Source organism: Lissotriton vulgaris, chromosome 5 (genome assembly GCF_964263255.1).
Source record: "Lissotriton vulgaris chromosome 5, aLisVul1.2, whole genome shotgun sequence".
Lineage (NCBI taxonomy): Eukaryota > Metazoa > Chordata > Amphibia > Caudata > Salamandridae > Lissotriton > Lissotriton vulgaris.
In genome coordinates this window covers 800,182,069-800,206,988 of record NC_141693.1, presented here as the reverse complement: position 1 = coordinate 800,206,988, position 24,920 = coordinate 800,182,069, and the positions used below count along the sequence as shown (strand labels likewise).

Below are 24,920 nucleotides of genomic sequence, written 5' to 3'. Positions count from 1 at the left end.
ATATCATCTGCAGTCAATGTGAAACTCTTATGTGGCTTCTCCATGAGAAATTTCCATAGCTCTGGCACAATTGAAAACCTTCAGTACCTTTCCTCGTCAGATAACACATTATCTCTTCTCGGCCTTGGCCATTTCTTTCCCATGAGAACTCCTTTCCTCGCTTGTTATCACCATTTCTTTGTCCTCCTCCTCCTCCTCCTCGTGCTTTGCTATCTATTAACACAAGACTCCTTTATTCTAAATCACGAAGCTTATCCACCTGCAATTGGAATAGCTCAGCAACATATATTCCATAATGAAGGCTAAATGTGAATTGCATTTCAAATCTTAATGTGAGGAGCAACTAAACTAATTTCTTCTCGAGGCCTAGTTTTGTTAAGTTAACCGGCACAGGGTTACAGAATACGTGCACTTATCTACAAGAAAAATAAATCAATTATAAAGCCTCACTGTAAAACTGTTTACACCTAATCAATTTAAATTATGCATATAATCATTAACATTAGTTGCACACATTAAGTATCTCACAATACGACATTTCATGTTAACTTCTCCTGTTGCATTAGTAGCTAACTTGTCACATAACCATATTAATCACATTCTAAATACATGTTTCAAACAAAACATCTTTGATATATTATCCATTCCTATTAATACATTAGTCACGACAGAGTATATTTGATTACTGACTATTCGTGAGTAAGGTGCACTTCTACATTATCTTCTGATGGGATCAATATTACACTTCTTTAGGGCTATCTTTTAGAAACAGTAAACCAGGCTTTTAGCTTAGATTACAAACGTCACACTGGTTCAATGTGAGGAAATTTAAAATCTTCATTCTCAGGGGTCTTACTTATATCAATAAAGAACTTAGTACAGAAGCTGAAATATGAAAAGACATCTTTATTAAACTTTCAATAAGTGAGGCTACGTCACCCAGCTGCTTAGCAACTGAATGAGGCAGTCCGAGGAATACAGAGAACAGAGGCCTTATATATGTTTTAGGGTTACAAAACTCAGCATAAAAGAAAGGGGCAGTCCTAGCTTTTGCAAGCATGCAAAAAGCCCAACATTCCTTCTTACACAAGCTGGACAAACCCATAATAAAAGACCACAACCCATATCGTAAACAGGTCATAAAAAGAAGGAACAGAAACAGATGAGAGGTAGGATAAGGGGTGTGTATGTGCATACCAAACTTTACAATCTCCTGTGCTCTGATCCTTAATCTTGATCAGCTTCTGGGCAAGGAACTGGTCTAACAAGGTCAGCTTCAGGCAACAGGGTCAGTTCACTCAGGTCATTCAAAAGTCAGCTAAAGCCATTGGCCTATGTGAGGGCAACCACAAGATGGCTGCCATGCACAAAATGGAACCCAAGGGTTCAGAACGAAATCTTCAAATACACAGTGAATCAATCAGTGAAACATGATGAAAACACTCATACTTGCTGAGCTCACTGTTTACGGTTCGCTGTTACCAAAATCGTAACAGAACCACGACCTTTATGACACAGGCTCAGAATTCACGGAACCTCAAATGTGAGAGTGCTGTATGGCTCTTTTCTACTCTCTGGATACACAGTAATGTATCCTGTAGGAAAAGTCATATTGTTGCTGTAAAGCATTTCAATAACTGCAAACAGTATAACAGTCGGTCTTTCTTGTGCATAAAATAGCAAGCCTTGATAAAGTAAAAAATTGCACATTTATTTTTTACTGAAAGTTCTTTCCCCATCTCTGAATTTGACACTAGTATGTATTCTATAGGGGTGGTATTTACGCGCAGCTATTGCAGAGACTACATCGCCCAGAAGTCTGTGCCTGTACCTGCTTTTTTGGTGAAGCTGAATGGGGCATGCAGTGGCGCTATAAAGAGCGCTCCAGCATCCAGCTGCGGGGGGTGTTATTTACACGCAGCTACCATAGGGACTACATTCCTCAAACCCAGAATGGTGATCAAAAAATGACCACTCTCAATTCCTTTTTAGCACAGGCGGTGGGAGTTATTTCTAGGAAGATTGCCTTGGCAGAGAGGTGACTCTCACAAGATCATTGGGACCACATTCCAGTTCCCCCTCTTTGAGGAGACCATAACCAAGCTCCAGATGAGGTTCTTGTAGCAATAATATTGTCACAGTGTGAAACGACTGGACTGATTGTGCTCATAGTAGCTATGTTGCCATTTTGTGAAAAGGGATAAAAAGGGCGAAGAGACCTGTGGTATAGCTTGAAACACATGCTGGCTGCTATTTACTACCTCATCTGGTTGGGGAGAACATGAGCTCCTGGGGTAGGGGTGGTTGCACCGGCTGGGATATCTTTTTTGTTAAACTAAAAGGTTTGTTGAGTCTTGTATCTGCCCTCTGATGGAGCGACTGTATATATTGGAAAATTAAAATGTGAAATTAACCACCCCTTGGGTTATGCATGAATGCTCAGGTGGGATTACTACACATCCATCGCCCACACTCATTTTGACTCTCAGTCACAGCAGTTTCATCTGTTGCAGCACCCTTCAGAAAGTCTGCTCCAACTGATTTACTACTCATACCTGAATGTTTAGATAATCATAGAGCTTCAGAATGTGAGAGAACACAGGTTCCTGGTCCCATGGTCTTGTAAAAACATGTTCAAATATCACCTTTTCCTTGATTAAATCTTCCACAGGATGCATGCCCTCATATTGTTGTTATAGCTAACCAGTCAATTTTGGAACAATGGAAAACAGAATCTACTGTACAACTGAAGAATAAGGTGTGCCACTGGCTCGCCAACCATGCCAACTTTATTATTGCTGATCATGGAAATATTTTGTTTGCCAGGGGGGTGAACTGGGTAGGGCCAACCCAGAAATAGTTTACAGGAGACTATGTAGTCATCAACCGTCAATATCCTGCTCTCGCACAATTTTGTCGTTCCCAGAATCATTAAGATCACAAGAATGAAGAGTACATCACTCTTTTACCCGTGGGCTTCTTTCACAAGCGTTTTCAGCATAGGCCCGCAAACGAGCAACTAGGATGACAATTCTTTTCCTCATTCGGTGTATGAGGCCTGGTAACAACTTAAAATTATCATCATTGTTCTCCACTGTCTGAGGTGAGAGACTTGGATTGACAAAGGGTGGAGGGTACTGCATCCATGATTGTTTGATGGAAGCACAATGACATCTCATGCAAAGCACCTGCGTCAACTACCCAAGCTAGATATCTAAATTTGATTTGCTGGAATATTTCAGTCATAGCTGCCAAATGAATTATCAAAGAATGGTGATGGATCCAAATTAATGACATATAATATTATCATATTTCAGGAGGCCTGGGCCACCAGGGATTTCACATGGGATGATATCTCTGTTTCTGTGTACCAGCAATTCCATCGTCAGCGTGAGGGCGGGGGAAGGGAGACGGGGGACGTCTTGTAACTTTTTTCTGGCCTATCTTAGATCTAGAGATTATGCATATTCTAATTATGCATCCTGGGGTCCAAATACATTCACAAGGGACTCTGTTCCTCCTCTATGGACTTGTTTAGTATACAGAACTCCGCACAGTCGGAATAGAATCCTGATTGAAATGTCACATAACCTTTCCAGGAATCTACATGGAAACCTGCCCCTGCTGCAGCTTTCCATAAAAACTCCTGGGAATGCTTGTTAAATCCAGAAAGTTGTGAATCCACACATGCATGTAAGGTGTGTATATTTTTGGTATTGAAGTGAATGTGAGGCCTATGCATCATGGATCTGACCCATTTGTACCTCTATATATTGTGTGACTGATTCTTTTTCCTCACTTAGTGCAAACTCGAGCAACAGGCATGTTTGTCCAGCAAGCAGCTGACTGTAAAGTGTCAGGGGTCATGCCCGTGCCCAACAACACACACTCCAACTTCAACCACGGACACCAACAAACAGGGTAAGAGGAGGCTGTTAGGTCAATGATTATCACCTGTATCTATTGTTATGCAGATCTAGTTTCCATGAAAGTGTCCTTTAGGAAGTATGAAAGGCTCAGGCAGGACCTGCTTTAGGGTTGTGCATCTGATGACCTAGGGATGGAGTCGGCAACCTCAGGAGGGCACTGTGTTTAGCAATAACTTACAATTTCACAGCACCTGCACAGAGTTCCTGGTGCATCCAGCTTTTAGGCAGCAATAAAAATGTGAAGATAACTCTTGCAACTAATGTTCTTGCTAGAGAGAAAGATCGAAATTTTGTCTTGTGGCAGTTTCGGCTCACCATAAAGTACAGCAGAGGATTAATAATCCTGCTGCAAAGAACGCATAACGTACAGATCGCAGATATGTATTTTATGTGGATAGCTGAGTGGACTACTACCTTTTACACAGAGATCCCTTTGTTAACATAGTTCATAAAATACAACCCTGATATGAACAGTGACTGTTATAAAATGTCATCAATGAGCTGGATGCAAACTGCATACAATAGGTTAGGATGTTATGTGTGTTTTTCCCCAGTCTTCCCATACCTATTTCTAATGTTGCTAAGAAGGAATTGTTTGGGTAGATATACATTATTATTAGTAAAAGCAGCCTTTACCAATGTTTTAAAACAAATTTAATGTATGTGAGAGAGGGGCTATGGGAGATGTGGGGCAATTTGCATGGTGGTAGTGAGGGAATCTGTGGAGGAGGTCCTTGGGGGAAGGGATGGAGGATGGGTGGCCAAAAACAATTGTCACACCGTGTGCAACCAGCACTAAAGCCGGCCCTGAGATCAGGTTCTTTCCTACAATCAAAGGTCACGTGAAATCTGGGAATTAGTAGCCAGGTTCCACTTACAATTCCTAATTCTTCCCACAGCCTTTCACTTGATCGAATCTGCTGGAAAAAAGCTTAGGGAATATTGCAGCTGTCCCTTGTTCAATGCCTCCGCAGGAATAGGAACAGATGTATCTTACCTTTGCCAGAAAGAGAGGTTTCTCCACAATCTCGCGATATTGACTTTCTTACATATGCCGACCACAACAATATTTGCAATTATGAACAAACAGGGTGGATGATGGCACAGCTGATGCCACCAGACCAGTGATTCAGTGGCTTCAGTGAAGTGTGGCTCAATGGTTAGAGCGGCAGACCCTGATGCAGAGGTCTGGCCCGGGGCCGGGGTTCAATTCCCACCTTGGCGGGTCTTGGGCTCAATTTCCTCTGACCTGATAATTCTCGCCTCAATGCCGATTCTAATCATGGGTTCCACTCTGAAACTCTGGGAAATAGCTTGCTTAATCTCCAAAATGGCCCCAACAGTGCTGGGATGCCTGGCTTCACCTTGGGGGTGCCCAGGAGTGGACATTTCACAGGGAAAAGCCAGGAAGGGTTCCACAGCTGTATGCGTACAGCGCCAGGAAACCCCGGTTGGGGTATAAGTGCACTTTACAAGTACAAATTAATTTAATTTCATTTCATTCAGAAGCTCTGTAAGGGCAAGAGCCAGTTGTAATCCAAATTTATCTAGATATTGGGTGGTGTTAATTGTGGCAGAACACTGCTTTATTCAAGGAAAAAGAATTTCTCCATTCTGGGCAGCAATGTCAAAGAGCCTCACAATTGGAAACCAATTGAATGAAAGTGCTAGGAAAGGTACTTTTATTTGAGCTCATCTGCCCCTTGCTTTTGCACATGCCAACTTGTCCTAAGATTTGCCCCTCACCCGTCAATCCATCTACAAAGGTGATAAGGAGGGCACCTTATTTAATACTTCTTGTAAAGAATTACCGGGCTATATGTTGGTGGTGTCGCTAACAATTCACAATTGAGTACACCACCCATGTCAAAGCATGACGTAGCCTCTTCTTTTATGCTATATTATACATTTATAGAGCACCTTGTCTCTGTTCAGTGGGCAGGATTGTACACCCTTTAAGAGCTGGACTAATATCATCAAGATAATTTTACATTACTTCATCGGTTGATCAAAACTGTGTTTAGTTGTTTATTCCACACAGTTCCCAGCCTTTAGGATTGTCAACAGAAGTAGCAAAGCACTCCAAATCTCATGATGGGTTTGATGAACTGGACTCCTCCTCTTGGAAGGTGTTTACAATCAATTCAAAGTCATATTTAATCACCGTCCTAAAAGTCATCAGCTTCAATCAAATTAATGACATTGGTGACACTTTCCTTTGGGATTGATTTATGTTCTTCACATGAGAGAGGAACTGAACAGATAGCATTTGGAGCAATTACCTTCTCTCATGCTCATTCCAGGACTGGGAACCAAAACCGGCCCTGGCAAAGTGCTCGGCCCCCTCCCCCCCGGGTGGGGGGGCATTGGGGGTGCGACCGAGCTCTTTGCCAGGGCTGGTTTTTCGGCTGATTTTGTTACAGGGCCGATTTTGCAGCTGTGCTGCAAAAACGGCCATGTAACAAAAACAGCCCCAGGGGCCCAAAAACAGCCCCACCCTTGCGGCGCACTGGGGGATTGCCCGGTGCCCGCAACGGCTAGTCCGGGCCTGATAGCACGTGGCTCCTCTCATTCTTTGTTCCTTCTCATTTGGAGAAACTGGAATGCTGACCTTACCAACCCCGCTATTACTGACCCTATCTAATTACATTCACTTCTTGTTATTTAGGTTATGTCTGTGAAATACATTGCAGTAAGTCATGGCCACTAGAATTATGCAGCGATGGAGGACCTAATTATATGACCGTTGACTATTTATGCGTAGGAAAAGGCAAATTATGGGGCAGATGGTAGAATATATGGTACAGTGTTAAATCTATAAATGTGCCGAAAATGCTGTGACCACAGAAATGCATTATTTCAGTTGTCTGCTCATAGTTCTCAGGACACGCACCAGCTGAAGTCATGATTTGAACATACGCAGCTAAAGATCTAGGGCCATATGTATCATTCCAATTTGCGATCGCAAACGCCGAAATTGGAAATTGGGCTCAGTGATATGTATGAAAGAAAAACTGCAAATTGCTATTCCTTAAATGCAATGTAAAAAGCACAGAAAAAGTACAATATGACCTTAAGGAATTGCAAATTACCACCAACTTCAAGTTGAAGGTAATTTGCTATTTTTTGAAAAATGCACTTTTTTGCATTTTTCAAAGTGCCATGTCCTTTAGAAACCCTGGCACCCTTAACATTGCATTCTCAATTTGAGATTCTCTAATTGAGAATCGCAAATTGAGAATGTCTTCCCATTCATTCCTATGGGCCTCTAAGCCCATAGGAATGAACGGGGAGGTATTCCTTAATTGCGAATCGCAATTTGCAATTTGCAATTAAGGAATATGTAGGATTCGCAAAATTATTTGCAAATCCTACGTACTTGCGATTTTCAAATAGCGATTTGCAAAAAATCGCAATTTGAGAATCGCAAAATCAGAATTTTATACATATGGCCCCTAAGGTTCAAAACACTCATTGTGCGAAAACACGCAGGTTTCCTCGCGTTTAGGTGCTCACAGACTACTTTGGGGTCCACTGTGCTGCATAATCTTAAAAAAAGCCTTCGGGTAAATTTGTCTGGGTGGAGAATTATAAAGCTTTAAGATTATTTTTGCCAAGAACCAGTTAGCAGTCGCCAAAGGTTGCTTTTATTTTTCATATTGTATTAGCTGGCTCAGTTCTTCGTATTCTGTGAGTTCTTCCTCGGTGCAGTGGCAAACAGCCACAGGCTGTGTTTGGCAGCAGGAGGCGGAGAGAATATGTCAGCATAAGCTAGCTTCACGGGAAGCTGAGTAGACAAACACTTTCAGGCGTGAAAAAAGTCTGTAAACGACTTTGTTTCATTTGTTCTCCTTTTCATAAGAACTGTGTACTCTAGCTTTTGTAGAAATCTCTTGTAAGGACAGGAAAACGTCACGTTACAAGGTAACCGAAGATTCATTAGATAAGAACATCGGATGTTACTAGATAATAGTTTGTGGTTGAAGCTAGTAAACGTGTTATTAGGGTAATTGACACAGAGACGCGGAGGAGGACTGTTAGACCTGGCATCATTGGCATGAGTCTCCCTTCCATTTTGACCGATTGTCTCCTCTGTTTTGATATGTTTTGCTGGATTTATGCTTTGGGCACTGTGCCACTGCTAATCAGTGCCACAGTACAAGTACTCCCTATGTTAAATTGATGTACTATTGGTTATTCCATGATTTGGTTATTTGATGTATCTGTCAGCCCCTGGTAGAGTGCACCATGTGTGCCCAGGGCTTGTAAATCAAATGCTGCTAGTGGGCTTGCAGCACTGGTTGTGCCACCCACAGAAGCAGCTTGTAAAGTGTCTCAAGCCGGCCATTGCAAGGCCTATGTGCAGTCTAGCACTGCCATGTCGACTTGGTGAAGTGCACCCACTTCCCAGTCCCTAAACCTTCCCTTTGCTTCATGTTAGACACCCCTATGGTAGGCCCGAGGGCAGGGTGCATTGTAAGTATAAGGTAGAACATGCTCTGATGTGTGAAGTATGTTCTAATAGTGAATTGCAGCCATTTTCGTTTTTCCTTATTGAAGGCTACCCGTTCTCCATAGGTTAGAATGGGCAGTTGGATTATTGCATTCTTATAATCCTAACTGACTCTGGGAACATGGTAGAAATTCGAATTTAGTATGCCTGAACTCAGAATAATAAAATACATCTTTTAGTAAAGTTGGTTTTAATATTCTGTGTTTGAAAATACCACTTTTAGAAAGTAGGTTTTTTCTTGCCTAACTATCCAGGCCTGCCTCTGCTGGGTTGTGTATTCCTTGTCTGGATTGTGAGTGACAGGGCAGGGGGATTCCATGAGACAGGCTTGGGCCGCCCAGTGGTGAATAGAGAGATCTGCATCTAGATGGGAGGGAAGAGTTGCACCTGGGACCTGAATAGGGCTGGGCCTTGTCTCTACAATGCTGACTCCACCTCCTGTGGCTTGTCTGATGTCTCTGCCCTGCACTGTGAAAGGAGAGGAGGAATCATGTCAACAGAGTGCTCCAGAGCTGTATCTTCCCTCCCCTGTTCTGGCTCCACCTCCTGTGGGGCGGCTGATGTTTCTACCCTGCACAGTGAAAAGAAGAAGAGAGTCATGTAAACAAAGTGCTAAGGAACTGGTTTGGACTAGGCAGAGGCCTATTTGCCTTCAGAGAAAAAAGGATTTTGGGGTATAAATATTGGGACATTAGATCACTTCTGGACAAGAAACCTTTCTGCCAAGGAGAAGAACCAAGGAAGCTGCAGGAGTACTGCCCCTCTGCCAGTGTGCTATTTGCTGGGTTGGCCTGCAGTGGTTGCTTCATTGCCAAGGTAAAGGAGAAGGAACTTTGCAAGGACTTTCATCTACAGAATATTCTCCAAGGGCTTGAGCTATGCTTGCCTCCTGCTGAAGTCTCAGGGACAAAAGACTTCACCTCCAGCTCCTCACTGAATTTCCTTGCTGGAAATTCTGACTCCAGACACTTGCGTGCTGCTGGGAGCTGGAAGCGCGACTCATCGAGAAGAAGCATGTCGCCGCCGCAGCTGAAATTGTCGCAACGCCGGAGAAGCGAGCCTTCGTCGCATCTCCCTGGAAGCGTGTGTTCATCGAAGCTGCCTGCTGTCGCATCGCCGGAGAAGCATGACGCCATCGAGAGAGTCGCCATCGCATCCCCGGAGAAGCATGTCGCAGGGCCTGTCACAGCTCCAAAGTACAGAGTCATCGCAAGGCTGCCAGGGCATCATCGCATCGTCATCGCACCGCCGCATCAAGGGCACCATCGTCTCGCATCGCAACTGGATCATCGCATCGCATCAAGGCGCCATCTTGCACACTGCAACGGGCCCGCAGGCTGAGAATCTACGCGTCACCTCTGCACCGGTAAGGCTCACGATGAGTCCCCTACTCTGCGCAAGCATTGAAGCGGGACACAACCATTCCCCCAGGTCACTGAACCAACGCATCTCCCCTTTTGCAAGCCTTTTGTTCACTTTGCGTTACGCATCCAGGTACTTTGTTGAGAACTTTATTGCATTTACCAACAACTTGAACTAAGCAACTTTAATCATCTTTTAAGTAACCTTAAGTGTAGTATTGTGGATTTTTGTCGTTTGTGGTCGTGTTTAAGTCTATATAAAGAATACTTCTTTTTATAAAACCTGTGTTGTGTCCATCTGTAGAGTTTTCACTGTATTACTGTGTATATTCACAAATGCTAAATACACTGCCTCTGAGATAAGTCTGTCTGCTCGTGCCAAGCTACCAAGGGGGTGAGCAGGGGTATTAAGGAGTGTAATCCCCTTACCCTGACTTAGAAGTAAGGGCCCCTATTTGGACAAAGGTGAATACCATTGCCAACTAGAGACCCCCAGATCTAACAAGGACCTATTAAGTGTCTTGTGCAACGTTTCTACTTGGGGTAATACTGTTAGTACGGATTTCTCTTAAGTAGACAACTGACCTCGGGTACACTGAGTAATATGCATACTTTTTGCAATTGATATATGTATTATGCATGACAAAACCATGCGATGTCACCCCCACATAGATTTTGCCTATTGTAGGCGCCTATTTTAATTTGCCACTAGTATTCCATACAACAGTGGGTTCGCCCTACGTGGCATGAATTTAGTTGTTATGGACTTTAACCTTCTGAGGTCAGAGTTTATGATCTGTAGCGACCACTTTGCCTACATTATCAGGGGAATTGCACTACAAGATGCAATTAGCCTCTTTTACAGAAACATTAAGCGCAAAAATAAATTTGCTTTCAAGCATTCATCAACATTAATATTAGTGTAGCTTCATGTCATATCAAGGCCCCTACAAAAGTTTGGCAATTCGGTGCTGCAGTCTTTTGTAACATCAAACCTTAATCTTTGTAGACATTTAACCATAAGTAACACTTAAAAAGTTTGTCCAAGACTGCCCTACTCAACATCTCCTTCCAGGTTGATGACTGCAAAACTCAAAAAATCAAAGCTTATGTTTTTAGTCTGAAGCCTATTACTTATTTTCAATGTCGATATAACTAAACTATTAGCAAATGTTTATCCAGGCCAAAGTGGCATAGCTAGCCCCATGGCCTCCCGTGGTGACCCTGCTTTTGCCGCCCCGCAGCGGCCCAATTGAAGAGCGGGGGGCAATTGCTGCCCCCAAGACAGCAGGTACTTGCAGGAGGAGGCCGCCGCCCCAAAACTCGTGCTGCCTGGGGTGGACCGCCCCCCCCCCCCCTTGCTACGCCAGTGCCAGGCAGACTATGTAATTGACTATCCAAAGAACGTATATTAAACAAAACCATATTGGCTTAAGATATTGCCTCTAAGTCTGGGACTCCATTTTCAAATATTGGTTTCAAGATGTTCTGTGTCAGAAAGATGAATGGAAACCCCCATAGTGTGACATACTGTGTTATGGCTGTCTGTACATGTAAGGGCACCACCTATTTGCAACATTACCTTCATTTGTTTGCTCCGAGCAGCTGGTGTTTGACCTCTGTTGGTGACCTACTAAACAGGCCCTTCCATAATGCTGTGTTTAAATGGATCAACATTTTTAATCCAAATGGCCAACTGTCACTCTGATAAGCTCTGTGGCCAAATCCTTTACACAATTGCCCAGAGTACAATTATGATGTGTGGTTGCAAAGAAAATATTCTTACACACTACACCTAAAATATAACTTAATTTTAGATTCTGTTTTTCACAGCAGCATTCTTCAGGACATTTTCCCAATTTGTAAAACACACAGACATCTAAATTTGGTAACATTTGATCAGAAGGTGCCATCAAAACAAATGTGCAGTGTACTGATACTCTGGGCTAAAAAGCACTGTAGTGAAATCAGATACATGTAATTGATAACCCACCAGTTTGCGATTGATATGTTGTATCAGAAATCAGATGGGTGCCTTGAAAAGGCATTCATATTTCAGTCTGGAACCATAACTTCTTTAAACCTCATGCAACTGACCAATCGAAAGGAAAGAAGAAAGGGTGTTCCCAACAGCTGATGGTTTTGGCACTGTTTACAGTACACCTTTATAGAACATTGTATATATAGAACAGGGTTCCTCTCACCCTCACTGTCACCAGATTCAACAGGGGCGGGCCAGGGGAGATGTTTTCTTTTGAAGGTTAGTTTGTGGAACTGTTAAGGCAAGAAGGTAGAGTTGGTCAATAGGAACAGTTGAGGTCTAAAACTGCCTTGTTGGGTTTTGGATGAAAGGAATTCTAGGACAGCCTTGCTGGCACAGAACATATTCAAAGGAAAGGAAATGCGTCAGACTCCTGAAAACTGAGGGTGGGAAGTCTCACCATGAACAGCTAATATATTTAGTGTTTAAAAAAACCTACTTGGCCCTTTCCACTGTGAGCCTGGAACTGAAGAGGAGAGGAATTTCCTGCTTTCTGCTCCAATGAAGAATTCCTGCTCGCTCAAGAAGTGGACAAAATGTCTCCAGGTCCATCTTAGATGTCTGCTTCTGCTGTCTTCTTCAGGGCTGGTTGAGCTAGCCTCCAATATATTCACATGGCTAAAGGCATCCAGGCAGTACCTGAAAAGTCTGTTTGCACCTGTGGCTGATTTGTCCAAGATTACAAGATGCAGAAGATTATGCCTGATAACAAAGGAAGCTGTTCTCAACCTTGAAAAATACCAATGTCCTGGGTGGTAAAGGGTATTTAGGGTGGACTTGAAAACAGAGGGACCAATTCACAAGGTAAAGTGAGGCGAAAGTCTAACTTTACGACTTTCGGTGTTCACAAAGGGCATTTAGGATTCGTAAATGCCCTTTGTAAATACCGAAAGTCGTAAAGTTAGACTTTCGTCTCACGTTACCTTTATGAATCGGGCCCATTGTCTGTGGGAGCCTGCTTCAATTGGAAAAGTGGGATCGGGTAGCAAGTGCTAGTCCTGAAGATTTGGAGAATTTCTCAAACTGCATAAAATACACTTCAACCTCTTATATTTTATTTCTTTTTCTGTAAGATAATATTCAACTTATTTTCTCTGCTGCCTTCCTATAGGACTGTTTTAATTTTCTTTAAAGAGTATTTTTTTTTGCATTGGGTACAGGATTAAAGGTATAGAAAATGCTGTAGACTAACCTGATATGAAAACATAAAAGTCTCAATAAGAAGACCTAGGTGAGTTACATCCAAGCTTAAAGAGGCAAGTAGAAAGGGAACGATGGAGCAAAAACAGTAAAAAAGGAAAGCAACAACCCTGGCCAGAACATTGCATTCTTACAGGAATAGCTTGAGGCGTAGGTCTCAGCAAAACATGAACGGGCATAGCCACCTTTGGACAAGGAGGAGGGTCACAAAGATAGGAATGTGAACAGCTATTTTGAGGCTTTCAAGAGAGGCGCCCCAGGTGTGTGGAGACCCACTGGAAAGTAGGATTCTGGCCTCGCTTCTAGGGAGTAATATTAGGTTATTGCCAGGAGTGAGGCGACAGCTTTAAAGAGAGGGCACTTGTGAGTGAAAGTGCTCACAGCTGCAAAGAGTGGGGAAGGCTCAGAGGGGGATTTGTAACTGAGCCAACTTGAGAAACAAAAGTGGGAAAACATTGGTTAGGCCTGAAACCCACGCACAAGCAAATTTAGTGTTCAGAATCATTACAGATAATGGTTCATACACAGTAGCTGATTATATGGTTTCAGGGAGAGAACTTTGCACCGAATAACATAATAAAAATAACTTAACAAAGCAATGTAATCAGCAGACGCTTTTGAAAAACATAATCATTTATGCATTTGTTTTGTAACATGATTGCTTTGACTGGCAGTTTTTTTAGTTCTAACCACCTGCATAATAGGAAATCCAAAGCAATGAAGGAATGGAAATCTCGTGTTAATTTTAAGATCCAATTTACAGTAAGATTTTAAGTGCTCTCAGAGGGATCCTATTTATTATTTAAAGTGGGCTACATATCGTTAAACATGGTGAAAGAACATTCATAATTTCCAGTGACAAACAATAAACACACAATTAGAATTAGAACCATGAGAACCATGTTCTTAGAATTTAGTACCTTTAGTTACTTAAGTTCCCCCAATGGTGATGCTTGGTTTTAGCTATGTTTTATATTATGATCCTTTTTATGAAATATGTTGCCGCACATTCCTTCATATTTTATGGTCTGTGTAGGTTCATCTTAGAATGCCGTACTTTTTTTTATTTTACACTACATATAGCAAGTGGCAGCGGGGAAGTGCAAGTTAGAGGGGTGCACCTAACCTATGTATTCATGTGCACTCACTCATAAATACACACATTCATACACACACGCATGCGTGCAACAGTCAATAAAAACACAATACTTACCTGCTGCAGCTCTTGGGGTGGAAAGCCTCTGAGGTGCCAGGAGGGTTAGGACAGCTGCATCCCCTCATTGGCTGATGCCAGGTCAATTAATGAGGGGAGGCAGTAGTCCTTACATTATCACAGACTAGGATGGGGTAAGAGAGACTGCTGACAACACCTACTCTCTGAAGTGGCGTCAGTGATAGACACTCGGCCATCTGCACTTCAAGCTTAAAACTGAAGCACCCCGGTAGGAGGCTATCACTTACGCTCCCCCTCATCACGAGGGGGATGACTCGAGGACCTTTGACAAGCTGAGGAGGTCACGCCCACAGGAGCTGTGACATCCTCAGCCGAATATGGTACATTGCAACGCGATGTATTACATCGAGTGCTTTTACAACGCAGTTGTTACAACAATCGCGTTGTTAGTATGCAATGTTTTACATCGCAAATCTTTACAACGACTTGCACTAGGGGGCGCGCTGAATTTAGGAATAATATTAATTACTATTCCCTACTCCAGTTTGTGCAATAGTAGGGAAGGTGATGGAATTAATTTCCAATACCTTAGCGCCGCCTAGTGCAAGTCGTTGTAATGACTTGCGAAGTAAATGCATCACGTACTAACAACGCGGTTGTTGTAACAACCGCATTGTAATGGTACAGCAATGTAATGACAACGTTGTAAATGCTGTTTTCCCCTCAGCCCAGCAAAGTTCAGTTCAGGCAGCCCAGAGCCTGCCCATTTAGCACAAGTCTAGCTCCTGACTGCTTGACCTGAAAATGAAGAGTGTCTGTGAGGCTGACATTTGCTGAGAAAGTAGCTAACCACAAGGGCAACCCTCGAACAAGGACCAGGGACAAAAAACAATATATTCCTAACAATGGTTCTTGAGCTATATTATCAAACTGAATTTAATAAAGTGAAATGAAAACACAAGGGCGCTCAAACAATTACACTCACGATTAATACATTAAAGTGGTCCCTTTCGGTTAAGGGTTTCTTTCACTCATTTAAGTGCCAATTTGAATTACAAGCACCATGATGACTCTCCCTGAATAGAGAAGAGTGTTGTTGATGGTGTTGTTGGTGGTTGTTGATGGTGCAAATGTATAAAAGAATCCTAAATTCTAGCTGCTTTATAATTCATTTTTATTTGCAGTTTATGAAATTATCTGAAATTTTCCGCATCCTGGGTGTGTCCATAATTTTTTTTGATGATCATGCTCCATATTAACTGAGCCATTGAATTTTCTTGTAAATCAATCTAATTTGGAGGTTCGCCAATTTGCGGCATTTCTGGAAATCGCCTAGTATGGATATTAAGTAAAGATTGACTGTTTTTGTCATAAAATAACTAGAATAGCATCTAATTATAGTGTACTTTACCAATTTTTATAAAGTTATCAGTCCACTATTCTGTGGAATCTGATACTTAATATGCTGCACCTTATTAATTTTTATAGGTCCCTCTGTTGGAATCTATTGGGCACAATAGGTGAAGAACTATTCTACGTTCAGAAAGACAATTAAGGTTCTTTTGAATATTTTAATTACGTCTTTTTTCCTTCCTTGATTCACGTTTATCATGTCTGCACATTGGAATCTAATCTTTATGGAATATGGTTCTATTTTTTGTTCTAAACTTTGTGTGATCTCTTGACACTTTTTTCCTAAATCTTTTCTTGCACTCATTCGGTGTTGAAAAGCCTGCTTATGTCAACTGTTTTGTCATTATAATGTCATTTGTTTTAAACCAATGTATATATTATATTTTTTTGTATAAATTCTATCAAGTGGTCGCTTTTGCTCTTGAAGTTAATTTGTCCTGATGATGGCCCTTAAAGAAATTTTGGGTTGAAACGCCGTCGACGCATTGTACATGGCACAAATCAGAGATCATATTATTTTCCTACTGTGTATTGTGTCTATTATGATTTGTTTATTAGTCTCTGCCATTGTTTTTTGATTTCATATATGTTTATTTTTTTTAATGTATTAATCGTGAGTGTAATTGTTTGAGCGCCCTTGTGTTTTTATTTCACTTTATTAAATTCATTTGAGTATTTACTCATGTATTGGTTTTTTGTGACATTGTGACACTCATAGGCTTTTCTTCCTTTACTTTTTTGGTGGGCTTGTTTCCCTTCTTTTTAAGTCTGATAATATAGCCCAAGAACCATTGTTTGGAGTATATTGACATTTGCTGACAGACACTGTTTATTTCGAAAAGGTGTGCAGGCGTGGCCCCTCCATCCTTAGGGACTGGCCGCGGCTGCATATTGCTCTTTTAAGCCTTTCTTATATAGACAATGCTATACAATTGTGGTTCGATTACAATTGTGAGTCTCCTAATTATTGATTGGTTTGACTAAAAGGAATTTTAGATGGTGGATCGCGTGCATATATGTTGCTAGGTTATGCGTTTGATAGCATTGTATCATCAAGTTGTAGTTTGTATTGGTTCCTACTGAATAAGGAATGCGGTTCTAATTAGAGTCTAGATGGTTTTTATTGTCTCCCAGCGCACAAATCGACTGTGCATTGAGTGTGTGGTGAAGTATGTGGAGACCATTGAAAAACTGTGATGGTCCAGCCCTCGACATATTGTCTGCCTGAGAACAAGCAGTGGGTCATTTTCACCACTGGGGGCTGTTCTTGTGTATTGATAAAGACATTTTTCGAGAGAATCAGGTTTACTCCATATACAGGTTCTTAACTCCTAACGTTGGTCATCCCCAGAAGTCAACTTCTCTACATAGTATCTGAGTGCACGTTGCACAGCAATGGTGGGGTGCTGAATCCACACCCGAAATTATTGTTTCTATGCAGTAACACCCTCCCATGCCAATGCAAGATTTTTGGGGGCCTAGAAGGAAATTCCTACACAAGATGCTGAATTACCATACTTGTTTCTATGTATATTTCATCGTTACAGATCGGTCATAGTGAATGGCTTTTTGTAAGATTACAGTCTATTCATTAGACGTGATGTCATGCGTTACGTCATGGGTGCATGGTTCCAAAGGTATAGTTCATGCGTTCCCAGCAGTTATCATTCTTCCCCATGCTACGTCTCCCTACTGGTTTACCCATATCTCTCGTGTTTTCTTTAAAGCATTCCTTCCCCTTAAACTTGGCATCTTATACTGTGGTCTGCTGCACGCTTTGCTCCAACTGAGAATCCTGGATAACAACACAACATCTCCCTCTTTCTTCTACTTCGTTGGCTCCTCTACCATCTGTTAAGTCTTTTCTCAGTGTCTAGCGGCAGCACAGACTGTAGACTTTATAGAAGATCTCTGTAATTAGGTCCATCACCCTCATACATACAAACACAATACTCTTTTCTTGACAACTTTTTAAAATGTAAAAATGTTTTTGCAAATTCTTCGCATATTGATATTTTTTGTCAAGCATTATTTTTTCTCTAATATTGTTTCACGCCCACTTAATGATCCTTCACTAAAGTATCTGGGTAATTGAATCTCTCTTTTTTCTTTTTGTCCAGTGGAAACCTGTACTGGGCAGGATCTGGCAGACCTGGGAGACCGCCTTCGAGATTGGTTCCAACTTCTCCATGAGAACGCCAAGCAGAACAGCTCTGGAACCCCTATTAAAGGTAACGTAACCTGCTCCAAAATAGATCACATGCATATTTTACACACAATGCACCCTTGTCACCAGTACATCTACAGAAACACATTCACCTTCATACCCGTACATTGCTATAAAACTACAGAGGCTGAAGATTTTCTGGCAAAATAGGAGAAAGACGGTTGACTAAATTTTCTGCACCTCACACCAGTTTCAACATGTACAAAAGTCCAGGGCAACCAACCCTGGCATAAACTGTCCAGTGATGCCGCTGGGTTTCAGATCATTGTAAAACAAATAGTGGGCGTTCACAGAGTGACAAAGTCCAGAGAGCGAAAGTAAGAGTTTTAAAATTCTTTATTGATCATGCTATTTCAAGACATTAGATTCGAGCCAATACGTTTCGTTCTCCCTGGAAGAACTTCATCGGGGCTCCTAAGGGCAGTCACCCTTACGATGGGGAAACCGAGATATTTATGAAAGTAACCGTGTGGCCATTAAAAGATCCTGATCTGTAAGGAAGTTTGGCCATGGCAGAGATATCTGGATCAATCACGAGTCCAGGCAAAGTCTAAACAAGAATTCCTATTTAGACTTTGCCTGGACTTATGAAACACATCAATGCATAACAACGACAGAGCACAATGGCAATGGAATGGTATTGTTTGAGCGTGGGTTCTGTGATGTGCCAATGTTTGGTGCTGTGATTTTGTTATTTTATTTAATATGTTGGATGCGTTTTGTGTCAGGGGTGTAGCTTGGTCAGTAAGATTGGGGGAATGTGAGCTTCATATTTGCCAACAATCATACCAGTTAAAATACATTATATGCAAAGCAGGGCAGGAGGGGGCTTAAGTAGTAGTAGTAATGGAGAGGAGTGCAGGCATCAAAAGCACCCCTAGAGCCCCGAACACTCTGGGTGGCGATAATCTCACTCAGGAGGATCCACAGTGCTACGGTGAAATCCAAATTTTAACACAAGATCTGAGTCAATTGCTGGCACTTAAGTGCTGTATTTTATTAACTCTTTTATTCCATAAGAAAATATTTTTTTTCTTTTCCTTTTTAATTGGTATTGCAATGGCTTTAGTTAACTTATGCAAATAAACTTATTCATTCATTCATTCATAGGCCCTAAATAAAGTAGACGTAACAGAATAGTGTCACACCTCGCTATGTCCGCAATTATGTGGTTGCAAGACAGTCATATTAGGGTGGAGATTATGGAGCTCTTCCTGAACTAAAGAAGACTTTCCTTTCTACTTTTTATTGAGCATATTTGAATATTACATGACGCAAGAACTAGATATACTGAAATCTGATTAACAATAGAAGAAAATACTTGAAATTGTAAACAAATTATTGAATCAATAAACTAATTAACTATTTCATTTGTTCATTGTCCCAGATGCATTTCAATTCCATCCATAATATTTGCTACACATTTTAAGACAAAACCTAAAATTAACAAAGATCCAGTACAGTGTGCATCATTCAAATACAGTGATAAATTAAACCCGCCCTCCTCCACTATGTAGATTGATGTTCCAGTTTAGATTTGACCTAAATAAAACTGAAACACCTGTGATTGTTTCTATGGTAAATTATTCTATTGAAGTAATAGAAGTCTAGGACCTCCAACCCAATTTTATATATCAGTATGGTAGGGATCTCAACACTGGCAAACGATAAGTAAGTGTGTTTAAAATTGGCCAAAGAACGAAGTTGCTGATGATTCCCATCATAATTTATGTTGGAGTAAGATCTCTTTAGAAGCCTACAACTGTAAGCATTTTACAAAAAATGTATTTCCAATGTGAATTCAGTGTAAATACACTACGGACATATGAATCTGGACAGCTATGCACCACTGACTCCCGGAGCAAGTTTCTTCAGGGCCTGAGCTTGGGTACCACTTGGTGAACTTTTCTGGAGTGACAGAAAAATCATATTGTATTTTATTCTGATGGTGAATAAGTTTCGGCAATATGGAAATTCAAAAGACCTTTGTGAGTGAAACAGCAAACAGACTTTGAGTGATTGCGGTACACAGCCACTCAGACCATTTGACGGTCAACCAAATATGCTAATCTTCTAACTCATTAAAAGACACCTCATAATACACAGACATTTTGAATTGTGGAGAATTATAGTATAGCAAACATAAGCAAGGCAGCTGCATCGGGTAAGGTCAAAATATTTTTGTAAGAGAATCAAGATTCAGCTGCTCTTTAAAAAAATCATGTCGGTGAATCCCAAATTTATTGATGAATTCCTAAAAAGAGTTCAAGATTTCCTCATGATAGCTGATGGAGCAATTCTGAATATGACTGAAGCCAGAAAGAACCCCTGGGCATCAAACAAAGTGTGGTAGTTGTGGAATATTTCAAATAGGGACATTTCCATGAAGAGTTAAAAGGGATGTGGGATAATGTAATGCCATGCATAGTGTAGATCAGCTGTCCCCTTGCTCTTAACATATCTGGAATGACAGCTAGAATTTGTGTATGCATTACATAATTTTTATGATCCAAAAAGGTACCTTTTTGGATCATGTAATTATTTAATGTATATTGATTATGCCTTTGCATTTCCAGTTTTTGGATACTAATAAATCGTTTCCAATATAGATTCTGATGTGGGTTTGTGTTTCTATATTTGTTTGCCCATATTTTCATCAGTTGCCTAAGTGATTTTATATACAAATGTTGTTCATGTCCTGACTTAGGAATGCATCCATTGAACTTCTTTTTATACAATTGACCTCTGACATTATAACCATTTGCCTACTCCCCCAGAACTAATCAATACTTGAGTATTTTGAATGCCCTGGGGTAAAAGTATGTGTCATTTCATATGGATTTTTTAGCTCCATTGATTGATTAGGTCCAACCCATATATCAAGACAATTATTGCCTGAGCAATTTGAGTAATTCGCTCTTCTTCAAGCAAAGGAAGCAATTAGAGTCAGTTGATAGTATAAATGGGCCAATGAACCCATTTAATTTAAGCAATAGCTGTTATTAAATTTCTAGGGAGTCAGTATCCAGACCATACAAAGAACATAGGTAACATTGCAAAGAGGTGGCTTTGATACAGAGACCTACCCAACAGCCACCCGATTTCACCATGCTTGAAACAACCCTAAGCTGTACATTGAAGACTAGAATTGCTAAACATTTACAAGAAGTCAATTGTTTGATTACATACAAGGATTGTCTCCCTGGGCGAGAGAATAAATTGATCTGCATATACAATTCTGATTTCTTGAAGACAAGTAATATGGGGCTTTAAATGTAATAGCTCATCTTTCACCCGTGTTTGCTTGCAATGAGCATTGAGACCTATTACATTGATAATTGGTATTTTTTGCACTTTAGCCATTGAAAAGAGGGAGAGATAAGAGAAGAAAAAGTAAGACAAGGAATGTTTCTTATAGCATTCAAAATGTTTTTCCCCAAACCCTTCCCCCAATCCTCCTCATCTACCCTCTTCAGACATAGCGTCCCCTGTATGCTTCCTTTCCTACCTTTCACCCCAGTCTGTTTCTTTTTTGTTGTCACGAAACATCCCCTCACCACCACCCCCAATCCTCACAGCTGATGAGAGGCATCCTTTCCTCTACTTAGATGCATCACAGCTATGTGGCCAAGGCCACACCACTTATTCTCCCACTATCTGCTCCACTTTACAACATATAAAGGGTAACTGAATACAAACAGTGTTTGGCATGAATAATAATTTGCACCATTGCGTAAGAAAATGTTTGCTTGCGTAGCTTCAGAAAAAAAGCTGAAAAAGCACTGCCAATTCATTTTCAGGGTTGAACCTTCCACTAGCAAGACAGGAGTGGGAAGGACATGGAGCGCGTGAATGAATGTCCTTCTTTCGTTCTGACATATTGCAGTTTCCCACGATAGATAAGGGAACACAGAAAGAGTGAAAGTCTTCTTGTTTGTATTTTAGTGCTTAGTCCTGGCAACAGCCAGATGGGCTTATTTACAAGCCCCTTGTGCCACCTGTACTTGCCATTTAAAAAGTCACGCACTGCCAGCACAGAATTGTTTCCTTGACCCTAAAGTTTTGAAAATAGATAATAACAGTGCAAGTAGGCTTCCTGGTTGTTCATGAAAGATGGAACTTTTTGTATTCTGGCAATTTAAAATCCCCACCCCACAAAAGAATCTTGGGGCATATTATCAAGGGGGTTTATCTCCGCTTTTTTGGCTTTAAAAGCTGAGAAAGCGGAGATAAAATTATCTCCCTATTACCTAGCTGTCGCTAACACCAGTTAGCGACAGCTAGTAGGAGATAGCGACCATCTTGGGCCCCGCTTTGCATGTCAGTGATATTTATCACTAATGACATGCAAAGTGGGCGTGCCAAGATGTTAGCGACTGGAAACAGTCGCTAACATCTCTATCTCCTATTACCAACTTTTGGAGATATTCGCGCTAAGCGTGAATATCTCCAAAAGCTAACACCTGCCCCTGAGCAGTTCTTAGCCATCTTATCCAATGGTAGGTGGATAACATGGCTAAGAGCATTAGCTCGGTAATGCATGAATATCGCTGACTTTTCAGCGATATTCATGCATTTCTGCCGATTTTTATCGCTTAGGATATAAACCTTGATAATAGCAAGGTTCCTAAGTGATAAAAATCGCCGCAGTTCGGCGATAAAAATATCGCCGCTAAACCAACATAGCGATAATTACCTCTAGTTGTTGGTAATATGCCCCCTTGACTTTTATCAAGCAGGTATTGTATGATAAGATCTGTAACCATGGAGTCAGATTGGTTTTTCATCTCCCTCTGCTTCCCTCGAGGAATCACATCAATTCATATATTTAATCAACAAGAATTGTCCTCTAAGTCCATGCATTTCTCCAGTATAGTTCTCATCTATTATTGAATACAGTTATGATGCTTTGTCAGAGTGACCTCTAATGAAGTTATCTTTGCTTCAATTTTGCAACTGTATTCCATTAATAGCTCTGACTTCTTTGAAGATGGTTTTAAGCATGGCCTTGGTTGAAAGAGACAAAAAAGACTGATAACTTGCCATCTCCTAATCCTCTGAACCCTTAGGAGGGCTGACTTCGTAATTGCACCAGAGAAAAGGGTGACATATTGGTTGCATCAACTTTGCTAATGCCCATATGATCAAGAGGAAAGCCTACAACCTGGAACTAGGTCTAATTACATTTGCTTTCCACTGTGAAGCCCCTTGAAGAACATGGTTATCGTATTTTGGTTTGCAGATCTATATAAGCCTCTATGGGATGCATTTTGGGTGCCTTAAGACATTCTTACTGTTTGGATTTAGGTAGAATTAGCAAGATTCTTGAAAATACTTGGGAACTTTCTTCATCTTGAAGAGAAGGAACAGCGTTATTATCATAAAGTGGTAATACTGGGAAGCTTCAGTTCTGGATGACCTACGAATGAGGGCGGACAGGGGAGAGTCAGCAATTCTACTTCTGTTGGACCTGTCCGCCGCATTCGATACGGTGAGTCACGACATCCTGCTGACAAGACTGAAGAACATTGGAGTTGGGAGAGTTGTGCTCGACTGGTTTCACTCCTACCTGATGGACAGATGGCAGGCAGTAGCTATCCCTCCATACCAGTCAGAGTTTGTTAAAGTTCCACACAGGGTCCCACAGGGGTCTGCAATCAGTCCGATACTCTTCAACATATATATGCAACCTCTGATGGGCATCATCAAGGCTCACGGCATTAGCGTGATCAACTATGCGGATGACACGCAGCTGATGATTTCTCTTGATGGTTCCCATGCAGACCCCCTTGAGACCTTTCACTCCTGTATGTTGGAAATGACACTCTGGCTAAATCAGAACTCACTACAATTTAATAGTGACAAGACTGAAATAATGCACTGCACAGTAGGCAGAATTACCAGAAGCCTACCCACAGATTTCTGGCCCCTGGAATCAGGGCAGTCATTTACCCCAGTGAAATCAGTGAGGAACCTCGGAGTCAGTTTTAATGACAGTCTGAGGTTAGAGACCAATGTTAATAAGCAGGTGAGTAGCTGCTTTGCTTTAATGCGAGGACTGCGAAAGCTGCTACCCCTTTTACCAACACAGGTCAGGGCCGCCATAGTTAGGAGTACCATTCTCAGCCGCCTGGATTACTGTAACGCTCTGCTACTGGAATCTCCTGCCTACTTGATTTCCAGACTTCAGAGCATCCAGGCGGCTACAGCAAAATTGGCACTCTCCCGAGAGCGAAGATCTTCCACTACCCTCGCACTGGCCGACTTACACTGGCTGCCGGTACATCAGAGGATCTGTTTCAAATCCCTATGCATTGTCTTTAAGGCAGTGCATGAGACGGGCCCTCGACCACTTCAAAACAAATTTAAATGGTATAAGCCCACACGGTCCCTTCGATCCTCATCCTCCAGTCTTATAAGTATACCCAGAATTAAGAAAGTCACTTATGGTGGCAGAGCCTTCAGCATAGCTGCAGCTCATCTGTGGAATAAACTACCTATCGACATCAGGAAAACAGAGGAACTGATGGCCTTTCGAAAAAAGGTGAAAACATGGCTCTTCCCTAAAATGTAATCACCAGAATCCAATGTTATCCTTCTACCTCTGATGCACAGTGTTTTTCAGCAATATGTACACAGCACCAGGATGCCCGTAGGGTTGCAGAGCGCTCTACAAATACTATAAATAAATAAAATAAATAAGGAGTGTACGAACCGTACCCCGTGATGGCAGGTGTATGAACCGTACACCTACGATCATGGGGTGTACGAACCGTACCCTATGGGATTGTGTGGCTCTCCGTACGAATTACTCATATGCGACGTTTACCGTACGAATCGGGTGCTCATTCCCCGGTCCGGATCGTACTTGTCGGGTCGTACGGCATGTTTACGATTCGTATGGTTCACTTTCAGAGTCTGTATCGTGCGGATTTTCCCTTGCTTTTCGTAGGGTTCACAGCGATTCCGACGAATTTTATTTCTACGGATTGTACTACACGATTCGGACGGATTTGTACGATTCGTACGGAAATGGCTACGAATTCGAATCGTCGTACAGAT

At 41.5% G+C, this 24,920-nt stretch overlaps 1 protein-coding gene across 1 annotated transcript in view; it reads left to right on the top strand.

Moving 5' to 3' along the window:
- SPOCK2 (SPARC (osteonectin), cwcv and kazal like domains proteoglycan 2) overlaps window positions 1-24,920 on the top strand; it is a 436,862-nt gene that overhangs the window by 315,731 nt on the left and 96,211 nt on the right. Inside the window, exons 5-6 of the mRNA XM_086922271.1 lie at window positions 3,804-3,921; window positions 17,752-17,862. Coding sequence (XP_086778397.1) covers window positions 3,804-3,921; window positions 17,752-17,862 — 229 coding nt within the window. The remainder of the gene's footprint in view (window positions 1-3,803; window positions 3,922-17,751; window positions 17,863-24,920) is intronic.